Below are 17,188 nucleotides of genomic sequence, written 5' to 3'. Positions count from 1 at the left end.
GCAACAAGAAACTCTACTAAAGAAACCATAGATCAGGGATGGTGAACCTTTTTTGGCTCGCGTGCCAAAAGCGGGGGGAGTGCAGGGGGGGTCGTGCATGGGCATGCCACACCCATAATGCTATGCGCACGACCCCAGGACGCATGGGTGCACGAGCAGTGCTCCCCACATTTTTGGCATGCTTTTTTCGCCCTCCCCAGGCTACAGAGGCTTTATAGGAGCCTGGGAGGGCAAAAACAGCCTCCCCCGCCCCCTGGAGGCTTCAGGAGCTTCTGAAGCCTCCGGAGTGTGAAAAAAACAACAACAGCTCTACAGGCAAACCAGAGATTCGGGAACATATTTCTGGTTTGCTTGTAGGGCCAGTTTTAGCCCTCCGGAGGCTTCAGAAGGCTTCCCTTTCCCTCTCTCCGGAGAGCAAAAAATGGCCTCAAAAGAAGGCTGCTGGTGATGCACACTAAACACTGCCATCTAGTGGCTGAATAATTCTATAGCCGTTGCAGTACAAAATACATTCTCACATGTATTTAAAAACACTTTCTAAATCTGCGTTTCTCATTTTCGACCACTTTTAAGAGATGCAGACTCACATCTTAAAGTTGCCTAGGTTGAGAAACACTGCTCTCTTTTTCTTAAGCCAAACTGGAAAAAAAATAAACAAACACTATCGGCCATTTGGGCATCTCTCTACCTTCTTTGAAATGTATAAACCACCAACAAAATGTTCCCCTAAATGGATTAAATAACCCCGACGCACCGGAGCTGGAGAATTGATCACGGAGACATTATATCCATACTGGAAAGATGATCCGAAGGCCGCAATGAGGGTCACCAGAGCAAGCATCACAGTCATTTTCTGCCAAAATAAATCAATAAATAAGACTGCTTAGGTTCAGTGCCTCAGTCTACCCATCTGCAAAAGTGGAAAGTAACTTACAGGAGTTAACTTAGGGCATCCTCTTAACCAGCTAAGCTGTGCAAAAATCTGGAGCATTTCAGTAAGTCAACTCCCATAAGTTACTTTCCAATTTTTAATGCATGCAGAGAAATTGAGTGGGGGACCCCGATCTGCATAGACCCCGATTTACATTCTATGGAATTATTTTTTTCTTGTTTTGGTTCCTCTTTTCCCCTGCAGCTGGGGATTATCTCTTCTTGAGATAAGGGGCAGGTTGATTTAGTTACTGATTAAGGAGGAAAGAAATAGGTATATTTTTTGTCCTGGATTAGCTGGAGGAAGGTGGAGGAGAAGAAATAACCATGAAAAAGGCTTTGCATATCTATCTATATAAAAATGGCTGCTCGGGGTATGTGTTCTGTTAAGATACAGCCTGTTGTGCCTTCAAAGGGCTTCTACTGTACTGCTGTAAAATGGCTTCTACTGTGCAGTGCAGTGGAGTTGCCATGATAACGGCTTCACAGTATTCCAAAAGGGGGCTCCCTCTGGTAAGGGGGGAAAATCCAAGATTAGAAATTATGTTTGGTCCGGACATTTCCCCCTTATAAATAAATACCTGGACAACGCCAGGTTATCAGCTAATCAATGATAAACAAGTCCTGGCATGTTTACAAACTGTGTGGATATTCACACGGAAAACTCCTCGTCCCTGGGACTGAATTGCGCTAGGAATTCAGCTCAGGAAATCTCACCCCAAAAATGAAACAGCCTTTAACAAGGTTTATTACAGTAGAAATCCTGTCTGATCATCTTTCCTTTAAAAAAAAAACATCCCCATTGTGTCCATTTCTGTCTCCCCGCAATCCTCAAAATGAAAACCCATACTCACCCCCTTCTGGGGTTCCTGTGGCATGGACTGCGGCATTTTCACTCTTCCCTTGCCCTGCAAACCTAATAAGGGAGGAATGGAGAAAGGAAGAAATAATAATGTATTCCACAGAAAGGAGTAATAAACATCTGCAATTAAATGCCACTGAGCAAGATAAGTTGGTGACGCATAGCAATTTATTTTACTGCTTCTGGATAAAACGGACACCTTGGGCCTTTGGAACTGTTGACAACTTCTACCAAAGCTCTTTTTTTATTATTATTATTATTTGGATTTATATGCCGCCCTTCTCCAAAAGGATTCAGTTTTAGTTTAAATCACAGACTGGTTGCAGGGATGAAGAAGAAGAAACGGGTTTAAATCTTAATTTTGGCGCCGGCGGGGAGGAGGAGGGGGGAATCCTTTGTTTCATCCTCCCAAATCTCTTTGCCTTACTTCAAAGATTCTCCAGTAGTGGTTTGTTTTCCCATTTTAAGGGGTCTGGACTTCAGCTCCCAGAATTCCCCAGCCCACTAGGGAATTCTGGGAATTGAAGTCCAGACACTCTAAAATGGCCCAGGACTGAGGCTCACTGCCCTACACAAACACCTTTCCAAAGCACTCACAACTACCTCAGTACTTAAAAATAAATAAATAAACACCACAACCTTCTAGTTAGTTGGTATTACACCTCCCATAACGCAGCCGGGGTGGCGCGTTATTGGAATTGTAGTTGGGGACATGTGAGAAAAATCGGATTTTGTAAGTCATCTGTTTTCCCCTCTTTGTCTCCTCCTTTTTCACCTCCAGAAAACTTTTTTAAAAGTAGCTTTTAAAAGTTAGGCAGAAAGTTTAACAAGCAGAACAGAAGGAGGGAAATGAGAATTGTTTTATTTAGTGCCATCAGAATTAAAAGCAGCAAATTCCAGTTTTGGGAGACCACAATAGCTCACCATCTGGAGAAGGAGGATTTTGGGGGGAAATATTTTTCTTGAATTAAAAGTTGCTATTTCAAAAACAAAAAACAAAGAAAAACAGCATTTCGAAGCTCTGTTATGTCCAGCAACTTATCTGTGCTGCATCAATCCAATTGAAAAACAACAAGAGGGGCATGGCTGTGGTTGATAGGAATTGTAGTCCTCAAGACCTCTATCACAGAAGACCACTTCCAATTTCTTGGAAGTGATCCTCTGGAACCCCAAACCATCATACACAAAAAGGAGATTCTCTTTTCAGATCTACAAAACAACCTGGCTCAAGAAGTTTGTAAGAAGCTTGCAAGTGTCCTCACAAGACCAGAGACAAATAATGGCACCAAGACTATTCATTTCCCGTGTAGTGATTTCTTTAAAAGAAAGAATCTCTACAACGAAAGGATGAGCCAAGCCCCCTTGCAGGCAGAAGTGAGCTAATTCCAGCTTTTTTTTTTTAAATGTAATTTTGAAAAAAAAAATGATTTTCTGAAAGGGGGAAGCAAAAAATACAAAACAGCCTCCTGTTTTCAATTTGAGAAAAATCTTCCCCGAAAGGTTTTATATTCCTTCCAAAGAATTCCAAAAGTTTATTTTTCCTCCTGGATTTTCCCCTCCAATCTTTCTGCTTTCTACTTCAATTTCCACCAGCACTTTCCCCTCTCGATTTGTTTCCCTCCCTCGGTAGGATCCCATCAACCCCAGCCGGCTAGCTGGCTGGGGATGATGGGGACCAAAAAAACAACAACAACCCCGATTCTCCAATTGGGACAAATAACCCATCAAAACCCGTTGAAATAAAACGCAACAACGTCGCCATTTCTCCCCCTGTGTAACACATCCTGCAACTGTTTATTATCCCAACTCCCTCCAAACAAACAAACAAACAAATACACAATTTTTTTTAAAAAAATGACTTTGCAAAGCGAACTATTTCCCTAGGGTCTACCCAAAAACAAAACCTCTTTAAAAAAAAAAAATATTTGCCAACTTTTGTTTTATTCTGCTTACCTTCTAAAAGCTGCAAAAGAAATTCCTCTTTTCAGCCAGCAAATATTTCCTTCTTGCAGAAGCCGTCTAGATGCCCTCGCAGACTGAGCTGGTTGTGATACAGCAAGCCTCAAGCCCCCTGGCTCTCTTCATCCTATATATACCCCTTCCTTGTTCTGACCCCACCCCCACCCCTCATCCCCAGAAAATTCCTTTTCTTCTATCTGGGAGGGAACCATTGCTTACGTGACCCCTACCAGATAATCCCTATAGGCACCCCCTGGGCCGTTCTTTTTTTTTAAAAAAGCAACTTCCTCTCCTGCCTGGCTGGCATGACCTCCCTAACCCTTGAGTAAAATCACTGCAGCACGTAGACAGAACGCAACCCCCTCCTTCCCCCCCCCCCCAACTTTCTTCTGGGGAAAAGAAAGAAACTCTTGATTCTTCTTGGGATGCAGAATGCTTCCCCCTGCTTCGTTGCTGTTACTACTACTCTGGAGTTGTACATTTAAGCTTTTTCCAAGCCACCAGAAGAGGGGAGATGGGGGGAGTTATCTTTGTTTGCAAAGGAATTTGATGCTTCCTAAGAGTATATAAAACCAAACTTGCTTTTTGTTTGGAAAAGGTGCAGTAGGGCAAACTTCCATATGGCCGCATGCAGGAAAAATAAAATAGGTGCTACAGGAGAACAATTAAATATGTGTGCGTTTGTGCGTGTGTAAAAAAAAAAGGGGTTTTGCCCATTTTTGCAGGAGAAAATAGGTTCCATAGAACAGTGAATATATATACACTAAACTTTGATAAGGATTGGAGGTAGGTAGGTAGGTAGGTAGATAGATACACATAGATAGATAGATGATAGATAGATAGATAGATAGATAGATAGATAGATAGATAGATAGATAGGTAGATAGATGATAGATAGATAGATGATAGATAGATAGATAGATGATAGATAGATGATAGATAGATGATAGATAGATAGATAGATAGATAGATAGATAGATAGATAGTTGATAGATAGATAGATAGATGATAGATAGATAGATAGATACACATAGAGATAGATAGATAGATAGATAGATAGATGATAGATAGATAGATAGATAGATAGATAGATGATAGATAGACAGACAGAGAAACATAGTGATAGACAGACAGACAGACACATATACGTACGTACACACACACACTCCAATCCTTATCAAAGTTTAGCATGCAAAAAAAAAGCAATGCTTTTGCCCATTTTTTCTGCAAATCAGGTGACACATACATTTAACAAATTGCTATTATTAAAGGATGCTTACACTTTTTTTTAAAGTCAAATCAATACAGGTGAAATATCTGGGAAGGCCAGCTTTGGAGAATGGGACATAAACTTTTGTGTGTGTGTTTTTAATAATACATATGGTTGTCATTTTTTCCTTTTCCCCCCTCTTTGGTTTAGCTGCAAAATGAGGAGCAGGGGTAACTGGAGGCCAATAAATTCCTTTCAATTTTGTTTACATCCAGTTCTTCCCTCTTTCTCTAAAGACTTCATTATTTCATCCTATACTCCAGGGTGGCTTAAAGTTTGTAAATATGCCTGGGCATGTTTATCACTGATACGCAAAGTCTTTTTCATGGTTATTTCTTCTCCTCCTCCCTCCTCCGCCTAATCCAGGACAAAAAAATCTACCCATTTCTTTTCTCCTTAATCAGTAACTAAATCAACCTGCCCCTTATCTCAAGAAGAGCTAATCCCTGCCTGCAGGCTGCAGGGGGAAAAGAGGAACCAAAACAACAAGGGGGAAAAAATCCATAAAACGTAACATGTGCAAAAACTTTTTCCTATGGTTCCCAAAATTTGGCATCTTTGAAATGTGAACTTGCCCAACCCAGATGCTTTTAAGATATGAGGATTTCAACACCAGGAATTTCTTAGCTGGCATAGAGCATAGCTTGCTGGGGAAATCTGGGAACTGAAGTCCACGCATCTTAAAAATTGACAAGGTTGAGAAAGACATTATTCTCCAAATAATGAGATGCGTGCATGGAATTGACTTCTGTTGCTCAACTTAATAAGTCTTCGGCCTTCACTCACCTATTATAAGAAGCGGGAAATTTGTAGCGGGCCTATTTTCCCCAGCCACAGGAGAATTTTCAAGCTGTTAATTCTTTCCCTCATGTTTTCTCCATCAGCCAAGTTCTTCGCCACTGCGATAGACTAAACACTCCAATTTGGGCTTTGCTGCATGCTGGGTGATAATTTCCCACAACCCAAAGTGTGGCCACAGTGGCACCTGGAAATATAAGAAAAATATAGCTGCATAGCGATTATGTTGCATTTCTCTCCCAATAACAGAGTTGGAGGGGAGCGTGGAGGTCTTCTAGTCCAACCCCCTGCTCAAGCAGGAGACCCATTTCAGACAAATAGATGTCTTTTTAAAAAAAAATACTCCAGGGATATGGGAGCATCCATAACTTCTGAAGGCAACTTTTTTCCTGGTTTAATTGTTGATACTGTCAGGAAATTTCTCCTTAGTTCTAGGTTGCTTCTCTCCTTGATTAGTTATTGTATTGATTAGTGATAGCATTGATTACCAATGCCATTGTTTCTTGTCCTACCTTCTGCTGCTTTGGAAAATAAGTTGACCCCCTCTGCTATCGTGTCACCCCTAGTCTTCCTTTTAAATAGACTAAAAGATAACGGTAAAAGTTCCCCTCGCACATGTGTGCTAGCCATTCCCGACTCTAGAGGGGGGGTGCTCATCTCCGTTTCAAAGCCAAAGAGCCAGCGCTGTCCGAAGAGGTCTCCGTGGTCATGTGGCCGGCATGACTCAACCGCAAAGGTGCACGGAACGCTGTTACCTTCCCACCAAAGGTGGTTCCTATTTTTCTACTTGCATTTTTTACCTGCTTTCGAACTGCTAAGTTGGCAGAAGCTGGGGCAAGTCACGGGAGATCACTCCATTATGCGGTGCTAGGGATTCGAACCGCCGAACTGCCGACTTTTCTGATCGACAAGCTGAGAGTCTTAGCCACTGAGTCACCGCATCCCTTTTCACTAGACTAGATTTACCCAATTCCTGCAACAGTTCATCGTATGTTTTAGCCTCCAGTCCCCTCATCATCTTGGTTGCTCTTATCTGTACTCTTTCCAGAGTTTCTATGTCTTTTTTTTTTGTAATGTGGTGACCAAAACTGGATGCAGTATTCCAAGTGTGAACTTACTAAGGCTTTATAAAATGGTGGTACTAATACTTCATGTGATCTTGATTCTATCCTTCTGTTATACAACATAACACAATAGCAGAGTTAGAAGGGACCTTGGAGGTCTTCTAGTCCAACCCCCTGCCTAGGCAGGAAACCCTCTACCGTTTCAGACAAATGGCTATCCAACATTTTCTTAAAGACTTCCAGTGTTGGGGCATTCACAACTTCTGGAGGCAAATTCTGTTCCACTGATGAATTGTTCTAACTGTCAGGAAATTTCTCCTCAGTTCTAAGTTGCTTCTCTCCTTGATCAGTTTCCACCCATTGCTTCTTGTTCTACCTTCGGGTGCCTTGGAGAATAGCTTGACTCCCTCTTCTTTGGGGCAGCCCCTGAGATATTGGAAGACTGCTATCATGTCTCCCCTAGTCCTTCTTTTCATTAAACTAGACACACCCAGTTCCTGCAACCGTTCTTCATATGTTTTAGTCTCCAGACCCCTAATCCTCTTTGTTGCTCTTCTCTGCACTCTTTTCTAGAGTCTCCACATCTTTTTTACATCGTGGCAACCGAAACTGAAAGCAGTATTCCAAGTGTGGCCTTACCAAGGCCTTATAAAGTGGTATTTTAATGCAGCCTAGGATTGTATTGGCTTTTTGGGTTACTGTGACACACTGCTGAGTCATATTTTAAGTGACTATCCACCCTCTCACACTTATGGCTGTTGAGCCAGGTTTGACCTAATCTTAGGCTTGTCCCTAGAGAGTAAAATTCAAGTTGGATAGTCATCACATTTAAACTAGAAATGACCAGAGGCCGAAATTCATTTCCTCCCCTTATTCGGTCATCTTTCAGAATTTCTCCCATTTACCTTTTCCCCAAATTTCAACCCTGGGAAAAATAAATGACCTTTTTTTTTGCAGCTGCCACCTTCCAAAATTCGGAATCCACATCTTTTAGAAAGTGGGTACCGATAGTTTCCGATTTCCAACTGTTAGTTTAGTAACTATTCAAACTCACAACAACATTGAAAAAAGTGATTTATGACCGTTTTCCCCGCACTTAACAATCCTTGCAGCCTTCCCATGATCACGGGATCAAAATTTGGACCTTTGGCAGGCAACTGACTCATATATATGACGGTTGCTGTGTTCCTGCCCACTGACTCATATATATGACGGTTGCACTGGTCATGTGGTCCCTTTTTGCGACCTTCGGACAAGCAAATTGAAGGAAGCCAGATTCATTTTATAGCCGTATTACTAACTTAACAGTCGCAGTGAATCACTTAACAACCGTAGCAGGAAAGGTCGTAAAACGGGCCACAAATTCTCTTGATCACTGCCTTGCTTAGCAACAGAAATTTCTGGCTCAATTTTGGTCATAAGTTGAGGGCTACCTGTACCACCAAAATCACCTAGCTTACTTTTTGGTTAGACACTTATTTTGATTAGACACTTTTTGCAATCCTATATCAAGACTTCCCTTCGTTTTTCACTTTTTAGTAGTTGTTTAGCTGTCTAGATTTGCCATAGCTTTCCTCCCCAGGTATATTAGAGGGGGTGAGCCTTTGTGACCTGAATGCAATGAAATTTCATTTTAATGCATGCCGATTAGTGTAGATTTAAAGGGACAACAAAGTTAGTCTAAGTTGTCCGAATAAGCCCTCTCCTCTTAGCCAGTGTGGATTATATTAAATGATATTTACCTGCTTAGTTTTTTTTGCTGAGCCCAGCTGATCTTTGGTACAGCTGTCCAAGTCAGCAAATGTTCAGTTAATAAGAGCAATTTAACTGACTGATAACCCAAAGGCTATCAAATGATCAAGTCTTTCTTTTACTTTTAGCTGCTGCCCAGATGGGAAATCGTAAGTTCTCATAGGAAGCAAAGTCTGATGTTAATCCTAATTATAATATTATCAAGCGGAGCAAACTCTATTGTTAATCAAGAAATCTGTGTTTGTCCTCAGGTCAATAAGATTCCAAGTGAAGGATTCATCCCTGCCCTGGAAATTCATGTTGTTTTTTTCATTGCGTAATAAAATAAGCAATCCCCCTCGAAATAGCATTTCTATTTTCTTCGCCTCTTGCATAGAATCGCATTTTCCAATCTCTTCCCAGATGTACATAAAAACCCCAATAGGCCTAAAGCTAATGGAGAATTTAAACCTTTTCCTGTCTTGTTCTCGATTCGCCAAATAAATCGTTTTATTTTGGAGCCAACCTTCTTACATAAAAAGGCGATGAGATGGTGCCAAAAAGCTGGACAGCAGACGCAAGTTCCAAAAATAAAGGAATATCAGCAGAATAAGTCAAAAACTCTGTGGGATTTTTTTTTTTTTTGGTTGCCGAAGCAGTGAAGCTGGATATGTGATCCTAACCAGAATTCTGCACTTTAAATTTCAAAGCCCTGTCGAGTTTCTAGTCCTCAGCATGGTGAAAAGAAGAGAAAGAGCTGAGTAAGGTACAAGCAGGCAAAGATTTATTGGCGCTATTAATTATCCCAGCCAGCTGGGCACTAATACCTGTGGAAACAGGCTTTGGATGAAGGCGAAGGCCGCACTGCGCTGCCAAGCACATGAGTGTGCAATGCACACTGTTGCGTAACACAGAATTTTCCCTCCCAACAGCTAGGGTTGAAACATATTTTTTCCCAAACTTGCGCAGCCTCATAGAAGGGCCAATGAAGAAAAGCAACGTGTGAATGTTGTCTTGCGTAAAATAACACACCCACAAAAAAAAACCCCACTCTCAACCGATTCTCAAGCCCCTTCTCGAATTAAGCCACTACAGACGGTTCTCGACTTACGACGTGTTCATTTAGTGACCGTTCAAAGTTGCAACGGCACTGGGAAAAAATGGCCGACGGCTGTTTTCCCACGACCGTTGCAGCTTTCCCACGGTCACATGAGCGAAATTCAGACCCTTGGCAACCGACTCGTGTTTATGACGGTGGCCGCGTCCCTGGGGGGAGTCACGCCATCCCCCTTTGCGACCTCCTGACATTGGGGAAGCCAGTTTTGCTTAACAATGGTGCGATTCACTTAACAGTTGCCGGGATTCACTGAACGAATGGTGGTGAGAGACCGAAGGTCGTAAAGATAGAACGAGGGTTGTAAAATGAGGCCTTCGCAAAGATCTTCACTTAACCACACAAAATTGGGGGCTTAAGAACTACCTGTATCTCAATCACGGATTGCTTCTGATGTTGCATTCACTTCAGGACAGAGAACCATGACGGCTGCGCTAAAAATGGGACTCAGGTTGAACCGTTCTTAGTTTAGTTTAGTTTACTTTACTTTATTGTCGTTGCACATGGCACAACCAAATTAAATGCTGTCCTCAGTGTACATTAGGCTTCCAGAAAGCCTCCGGAGGCTGGGGAGGGCGAATAACGGCCCCAAGGGAACAAATGGAAGTTCGGGAACGAAATTGGGCGGACAATTTTGGCACGCCGTAAGAAAAAGTTTCGCCGTCACTGCACGATAGCATAGAATCCAATATAGTTACTGCCCTGGGATAGAAGCTGTTTTTCAGCCTATTGTTTTTATTGTCCTGTACCGGCTGCCAGATGGTAATATTTTTTAAAAAAAGGGAGCCCAGGGTCAGATGGATCTTTAAGGATGTTTTGAACTTTCTTAAGGCAGCAGGAGCTCTGAAGCTCTTCCAAAGAGGGGAGAGGGGCAACCCGTGATCCTCTGGGCAATGACGTTGACCCTCTGGAGCGCTGCCCTATCCGCCAATGTGCAATTGGCAAACCATAGACAGGTGCAATAGGTTAAAATACTCTCTATGGTGAAGCAGTGCAAGGTCACTCGTGGTTGTCCGTTCAGTTGTTGTTTCCCCGGGAAGTCTCAGGTTGTATAATCTCTACTGGGCCCTTTTGACCAGGGCTGCAATGTGAGTTCTCCAGGACAGGTCCTCTTTTTATGACAACACCCTGAAATTTAAAGAGTGGCCACTTGCTCCACTCGGTTATCATTGATAAGCAAAGGATGGATGTTTGATCTATTCCCTTGTATAGTCCACATAAGATCCTTGGTTTTATTGGTGTTAAGGGCCAAGTTATCTTCTTCCACCTGTGAAGGATTCCCCAAATCCTTGCATATCTGTTTCTCCACCCAAGCATTCCTCCTCTCCCTCTTGCATTCTTTCCCCTTATCTCTTATCTTAATCCTTTTCTTAAGCCTCCCCACCCCTCTCCCCCAGCTTCTCTGCAACTGAAAAGAGACTTTGGAGGGGGAGAGAGAGAGATGGAAAGGGAGAGATAGAATGAGAAAGAAGAGAACATTCCTTCTCCCTCCCTCCTTCTTTTTCCTTTCATCCCTTTCCCCTTTCATTCTTCTCCTCCTCTGTTCAACCGCCTCCTGCTGCATTCAACAAGGGCCCAGATTGCTATCTCCTTTGGGCAGAGCTCTCTGGCTTAACTCCGGAGAGACGCTGACTGGGATCCATCAATCATTAAACCTTCCTCTTATCCAGACAATAAACAGGTGTTTTGCCTTTTTTTCTGTCCCCAGGAGATGAGAGGTAGATGTTATAAAGACATACTTTGCTCTTAGGTGGCCCTGCTCCTTGGGGTCCCCTCTGGGCTCCTAGGAAATTCATATTTGCTGTTTTTCATGGCGTGTTTTTGCAAAACTGCCCTACCGTGGCTCTTAATAGGGTTTCCTTGCCTAAGCAGGGACAGAGGGGTTGGACTAGAAGACCTCCAAGGTCCCTTCCAACTCTGTTATTCAATCATTCTATAATTCATTAAAGTGGCTAGCACATTGTGTGTGTAGGAGGCTTTGCAGAATTGCAGTGAGCGAACAGACGGAGCCCCGGAAACATAAAAAAATCTATTTCTCCCAAACTTCTGCACAGAACCACAGAGGGGCCCAACCGTGGCTAACCGAAGCGGTCGCTAAGTGAGGTTTGTCCCATTAGACAAAGCTTCCTTGCCACCGTTGTTAAGTGAAGCGCCGCAGTGGTTAAACTGGTAGAACAATCGTTAAGTGAGTCTGGCTCTCCCCCCTCCCCCCCATAGACTCGGCTGGTCAGAAGGTCGCAAATCACGTGACCCCAGGACACGGCGACCGTCATAAATACAAATCGGTTGCCAAGCATCTGAATTTTTATCACGGGCAGTAGTCGTAATGGGGAACAACAGTCTTAAGTTACTTTTTTCAAAGCATAACTTTGAACGGTCACTAAATGAATCTCTGTAAGTCGAGAACTACCCGTAGTAGAAAAATCACTAAGGAAGAAGTAAAACAGTGCTAACTTGGTTCCTGCATTGGACTAAACTCTTTCTATTTGGTCTAAACTCTAATAAGATGGCTTACGGTTTACTTTTGAGCTTTTAACCGTAGTTTACACCATGTTGCAAGCCCATAAAACGAAACTAAATCATTGAAGCTTCTCCTAATAGCCAAACTAGAAACTGACCCATAGGTAGTCCTTGAGTTACAACAGTTTGCTTAGTCACTGTTCCAAGTTACGATGGCACTGGAAAGTGTGGCTTATGGTCATTTTTTTTTCACGCTTATGACCATTGCAACATCATGTGATCAAAATTCGGACGCTTGGCAACAGGCTCACATTTATGACGGTCGCAGTGATCCCCCTTTGTGACCTTCTGACAAGCAAAGTCGGGGGGGAGCCAGATTCACTTAATGACTGTGTGGCTAATGTAACCATCGAGTGACTCGCTTAGCAAATGTGCAAAAATGGGACGAAACTCACATATTTCTCCCTTGGCGACATAAATTTTGGGCTCCATTGCGGTCATAAATCGAGGACTTTCCTGTAATTTAAGGAAGTAATCTTACGTGTGTGGATCCACAAACTTTGCAGCTGCTGCAAACTAAGATTCTCACAGCGCATAAACCCACCCAGGGTTAAGAAGAATAAAAACTGGATGGGATTGCCGTAATCTAATCAGATTAGCACGCATTAAGATGATCTCTGTCAGGTGAGCAGCACACAACCCATCATCCTGTCTCAATTTCAATAGCCCCAAACAACTCCTAGCAAAATTTTAGTAAGCTTGTTTCGCTCTTTTAAGATAACAGTGATTGGTCTCTCATTCGAGATAACGATGAATCTGCATACAGATGGGAGGTTGAAAAACTAGCCTTGTGATGCAGCCAGAGCAACCTTGAACTAAATATACTCAAAACCATAGAAATGGGGGTGGGTTTTAGGAGAAACCCTCCCATGCTACCACCTCTTACAACACTAGACAATACAGTATCAACAGTAAAGGCTTTCAAGTTTCTAGGTTCTAGCGTATCTCCAGACTTCAAATGGACCTCTAACGTCCAAAACGTCATCAAAAAAGCACAACAAAGAATGTTCTTTCTGCGCCAACTCAGGAATCTCAAACTGACCAAAGAGCTGCTGATTCTGTTCTACAGAGGAAGGATGGAGTCTCTCCTCTGCACCTCCATAACTGCCTGGTTTGGCTCTGCAACCCAACAAGACAGACACGGACTTCAGAGGAGAATCAGAACTGCAGAAAAAAACAATGGCTACCAACCTGCCTTCCATTGACGACCTGCACACTGCATGAGTCAAAAAGAGGGCTGTGAAAATATCTACAGACCCTTCGCACCCTGGACGTAAATGGTTTCAACTCCTACCCTCAAAACGCCGCTATAGAGCACTGCACAATTAGACTGCACAATTAGTCACTGCGTTGACAGAAACCCCAATGACAGTTTTTCCCTCCAATGCCATCACTCTGCTTAACAACTAATTCCCACAACTGTCATATTACCTATTAAGATTGCATTACTCTTATTCTTCTCTTCTTTCCTATTATCTATCTCTTTCCACTTATGTCTATAACCATGTTGCTTTCGATTTATATTGTTTTTATTTGTTTCCTAATACGATTTGATTGCTTATTAGTAACCTATGACTATTACTAAGTGTTGTATCTTATGATTCTTGATGTATGCATTCTCTTTTATTTTTCTTTATTTACACTGAGGGCATATGCACTAAAGACAAATTCCTTATGTGTCCAATCACACTTGGCCAATAAAGAATTCTATTCTATTCTATTCTATTCTATTCTATTCCTATTCCTATTCCTATTCCTATTCTATTCTATTCCTATTCCTATTCCTATTCCTATTCCTATTCCTATTCCTATTCTATTCTTATTCCTATTCTATCCTCCATTCCATTGTATTCTCCATTCTATTCTCTTTTATTCTACTCTCTGTTCTCTTCTCTTCTCCATTCTCTTCTATTCTACCCCAGCTAAAGTTACTTTTTCACTTCCTAAATGTATACAGAAAGGGTGTGTAGTACAGCCAAGAATCTGGAGTGAAAATGACAGGTTTTCAAATAAGGTTTAAAAGCAGGTGAAATGTTTTCCTGGGACAAGCAGACTAGAGGCAGATAAAAGGAATTAGGTATTATTGTTATTATGATTGCATTCTCTGGAAACCTCCGCTGAATGGGATCCAAAAATAATATTTGCGAAGGTTGAAATCTGGCTTCGGTTGAAATAAAAATTCTTGGCATGGCAACTCAAACGTGGCCGATTTCAATATTTAAAAAGCCCCTGGCTTTTTTTTTTAAATTCTTTTTAAGTATCCAAGGTTTATTTGCAGAGAGTTGGAATTTAAAAGCCAGCTTCTACATCAGCTGGTTAGCGTCAAAGATGATTGACTGGGGTGGGGTGGGTGGGGGTGTTTGAAATAAATAAATCACGTGATGAGGTAAAAAATTAATTTGGAATTCACAGAGGCAGCAGTAAAAATGGACTTCGGTCCCAGCTGAGAGTGTTTGGGGCAGTAACACATTTATTTATTTATTTATTTGGCCCCAGACTGGAATTATTAAAGGACGCCGTGGCTCAGTGGCTAAGACGCTGAGCTTGTCGATCAGAAAGGTCGGCAGTTTGGCGGTTCAAATCCCTAGCGCCGTGTAACGGAGTGAGCTCCTGTTCCTTGTCCCAGCTTCTGCCAACCTAGCAGTTCGAAAGCACGTAAAAAAAATGCAAGTAGGAAAATAGGAACCACCTTTGGTGGGAAGGGAACAGCGTTGAGTCATGCCGGCCACATGACCACAGAGACGTCTTCGGACAGCGCTGGCTCTTCAGCTTTGAAATGGAGATGAGCACCGCCCCCTAGAGTCAGGAACGACTAGCACATAAGCGTGAGGGGAACTTTTACCTTTTCCTTTAGACTGGAATTACTCTAGCATTTTAATTATTTCTCACTTGTATAAATCGAGTTTTCGTGATTCCAGAACCATTTAGTGACGGTTCAAAGTTACGACCGCACTGAAAAAAGGGACTGATGACTGTTTCTCACACTTATGACCCTTGCAGCATCCCAATGAGCAAAATTCAGGCAACTTACTCGTATTTATGATGGTTTGCGACCTTCTGACAATGGGGAAGCCAGTTCCACTTAACAGCCATGCTATTAAGTAAAGAACTGCAGTGATTCACTGAACAACAGTGGCATTTCTTGCCACTGTTGTTCAGTGAATCACTGCAGTTCTTTACTGGTCGTACAATGAGGTAAAACTCGCTTACCAAATGCCTCACTTAACGATGGAAATTTTGGCCTCAATTATGGTGGTAAGTCGAGGACTATGCCTGTAATTTGGTCCCTGAATTAACTCCTCATAAAGACACGATCCCATCAAACAGGGAGAAGTACAAAGGGCCCATGAGCCCTGCAGAGATTGCAGAAGTTGGAATTGAGCCTGAGGACTAGCAACTTGATGGGGCTTCATCTCTCAATCAGGGACCACTGTCCTGGCACAGAAAAATAATAATGGCATTTTCTTTTCCAGCAGCCCCTTTGATTTATCTTTTGAACTAAAAATCATTCACTTTGCTTTTATATTTGCCTGCATAAATAACCCTGGGGATCCCTGGGAAATTGTAAAAAACTTTTGCAATGAGTCAGCCCAGCTGGAAACTCAGAAGCTAAACTCAGAAAGAGAAAGAGGACTAGTAGAGTGCATGAATAATGGCCCAAACACTAAAACTGCAATCTGCCGTGGTTCCAAACTGCATTAAATAAAGTGATTTTATTTATCCTGCTGATAAGATGCCAATCGAGAGGAGAGGGGGAAAAAAAACCAGGGAAAAGTCTTCCGATTAATAAAATAATAAACGATGACCATCTGATAGAAATCAAAACAAAAAGGCTAGGGAAGGGGATAAGAAATGATACTAAACTATATTTGGGTTTGCGGAAATACCATCCCAAGAAAACATAAATTGAGATTTGAAGGAGACACCTATAACAACGGAAAAAGAAAGGGAGGAAGGAGAAGAGGACATGAGAGGAAGAGGAGGGAAGGAGAGCAGGGTGGAAGGGAGAAAGAGAAGGAGAGAGGGTAGGAAGAGGAAGAGTAGGGGAGAGATAAGGGAAGAAGGAAGGGGAAGAGGAAGGAAGGAAGTAGAGAAGGGAGGGAGGGAGAAAAGAAAGGGAAAATAAGGTGGTGTTAAAATAGGCTTAAGGGCTGGTAAATAAAGCAACCCAAACTATATATTATAACATTTAAAATGGAATAACAAATGTATAAGAATGACAAATGTCAAGAAGAAGGTATATATGTGAATATATACCTATAATTGTATGCAAGAGAATAAAAAATAAAAAACTTTTAAGGAAAAAAAGAAAGAAATCAAAACAAAAAGGCTGATTTTTTTTTCCTTTAAAAAAATATGGGATAATGCACTGGAATAAAATTCAGCCTAGGATAGGAAGAAAGAGGAAAACGTTTTGTTCATTATAAGACAAGATAGACGCGATGCGTAACGGTACAAAATCACACACACATACAAACAAACCTGTTTTTTACACACACTCCAAATCAGGGCTGTGTTTTTCACCCACACTCCATTCCCACATTTAAAGTGCCCCTCCTCAACTTACCTATTTCCCCTGTCAAGCCCCTTTTCACATCCAAACCAGAGGAAGGATAAAAAAAAAACCCACAACTTGCAAGATGGGAAGAAAAAAAAAATCAAGCTAAAACGGATGATTGTCTCTTCTTCTTCTTCTTCTTCTTCTTCTTCTTTTTTTCCCCTGTCCTGCCTTTGGACTTTGGTAGACAAACCAAAGCTTACTTCACAGCTTGGCCTTTTGCTCTTTGGATGCTGGGAACAAAGATTTCCCTCCGTCCATCAGCTACCACTTTGCAAAAGGAACAAGGTGAAGGCCAGGATGGGTCATTAAATAAAAAAACAGATTTATTTATTATTTTTGCAATTTGCAATTCCTCACTGGGATCCTTTTTTTTTGAACC

The 17,188-nt window shown here is 42.0% G+C and overlaps 1 protein-coding gene across 1 annotated transcript in view; it reads right to left on the bottom strand.

The window, feature by feature from the left end:
- LOC309393117 (solute carrier family 2, facilitated glucose transporter member 5-like) overlaps positions 1–16,832 on the bottom strand; it is a 28,265-nt gene extending 11,433 nt beyond the window's left edge. The window contains exons 1-4 of the mRNA XM_081954963.1: positions 16,816–16,832; positions 5,808–6,006; positions 1,785–1,846; positions 755–853 (exon numbers count right to left, since the gene is read on the bottom strand). Of these exons, the coding sequence (XP_081811089.1) occupies positions 755–853; positions 1,785–1,820 (135 nt within the window). The 5' untranslated portion in view covers positions 1,821–1,846; positions 5,808–6,006; positions 16,816–16,832. The remainder of the gene's footprint in view (positions 1–754; positions 854–1,784; positions 1,847–5,807; positions 6,007–16,815) is intronic.
- Between the last annotated feature and the right edge of the window lie 356 nt (positions 16,833–17,188).

Source organism: Natrix helvetica, assembly GCF_964273705.1.
Source record: "Natrix helvetica genome assembly, chromosome: 5".
Lineage (NCBI taxonomy): Eukaryota > Metazoa > Chordata > Lepidosauria > Squamata > Natricidae > Natrix > Natrix helvetica.
Note: the sequence above shows the minus strand (reverse complement) of the source record. Positions and strands in the feature narration are given on the sequence as shown.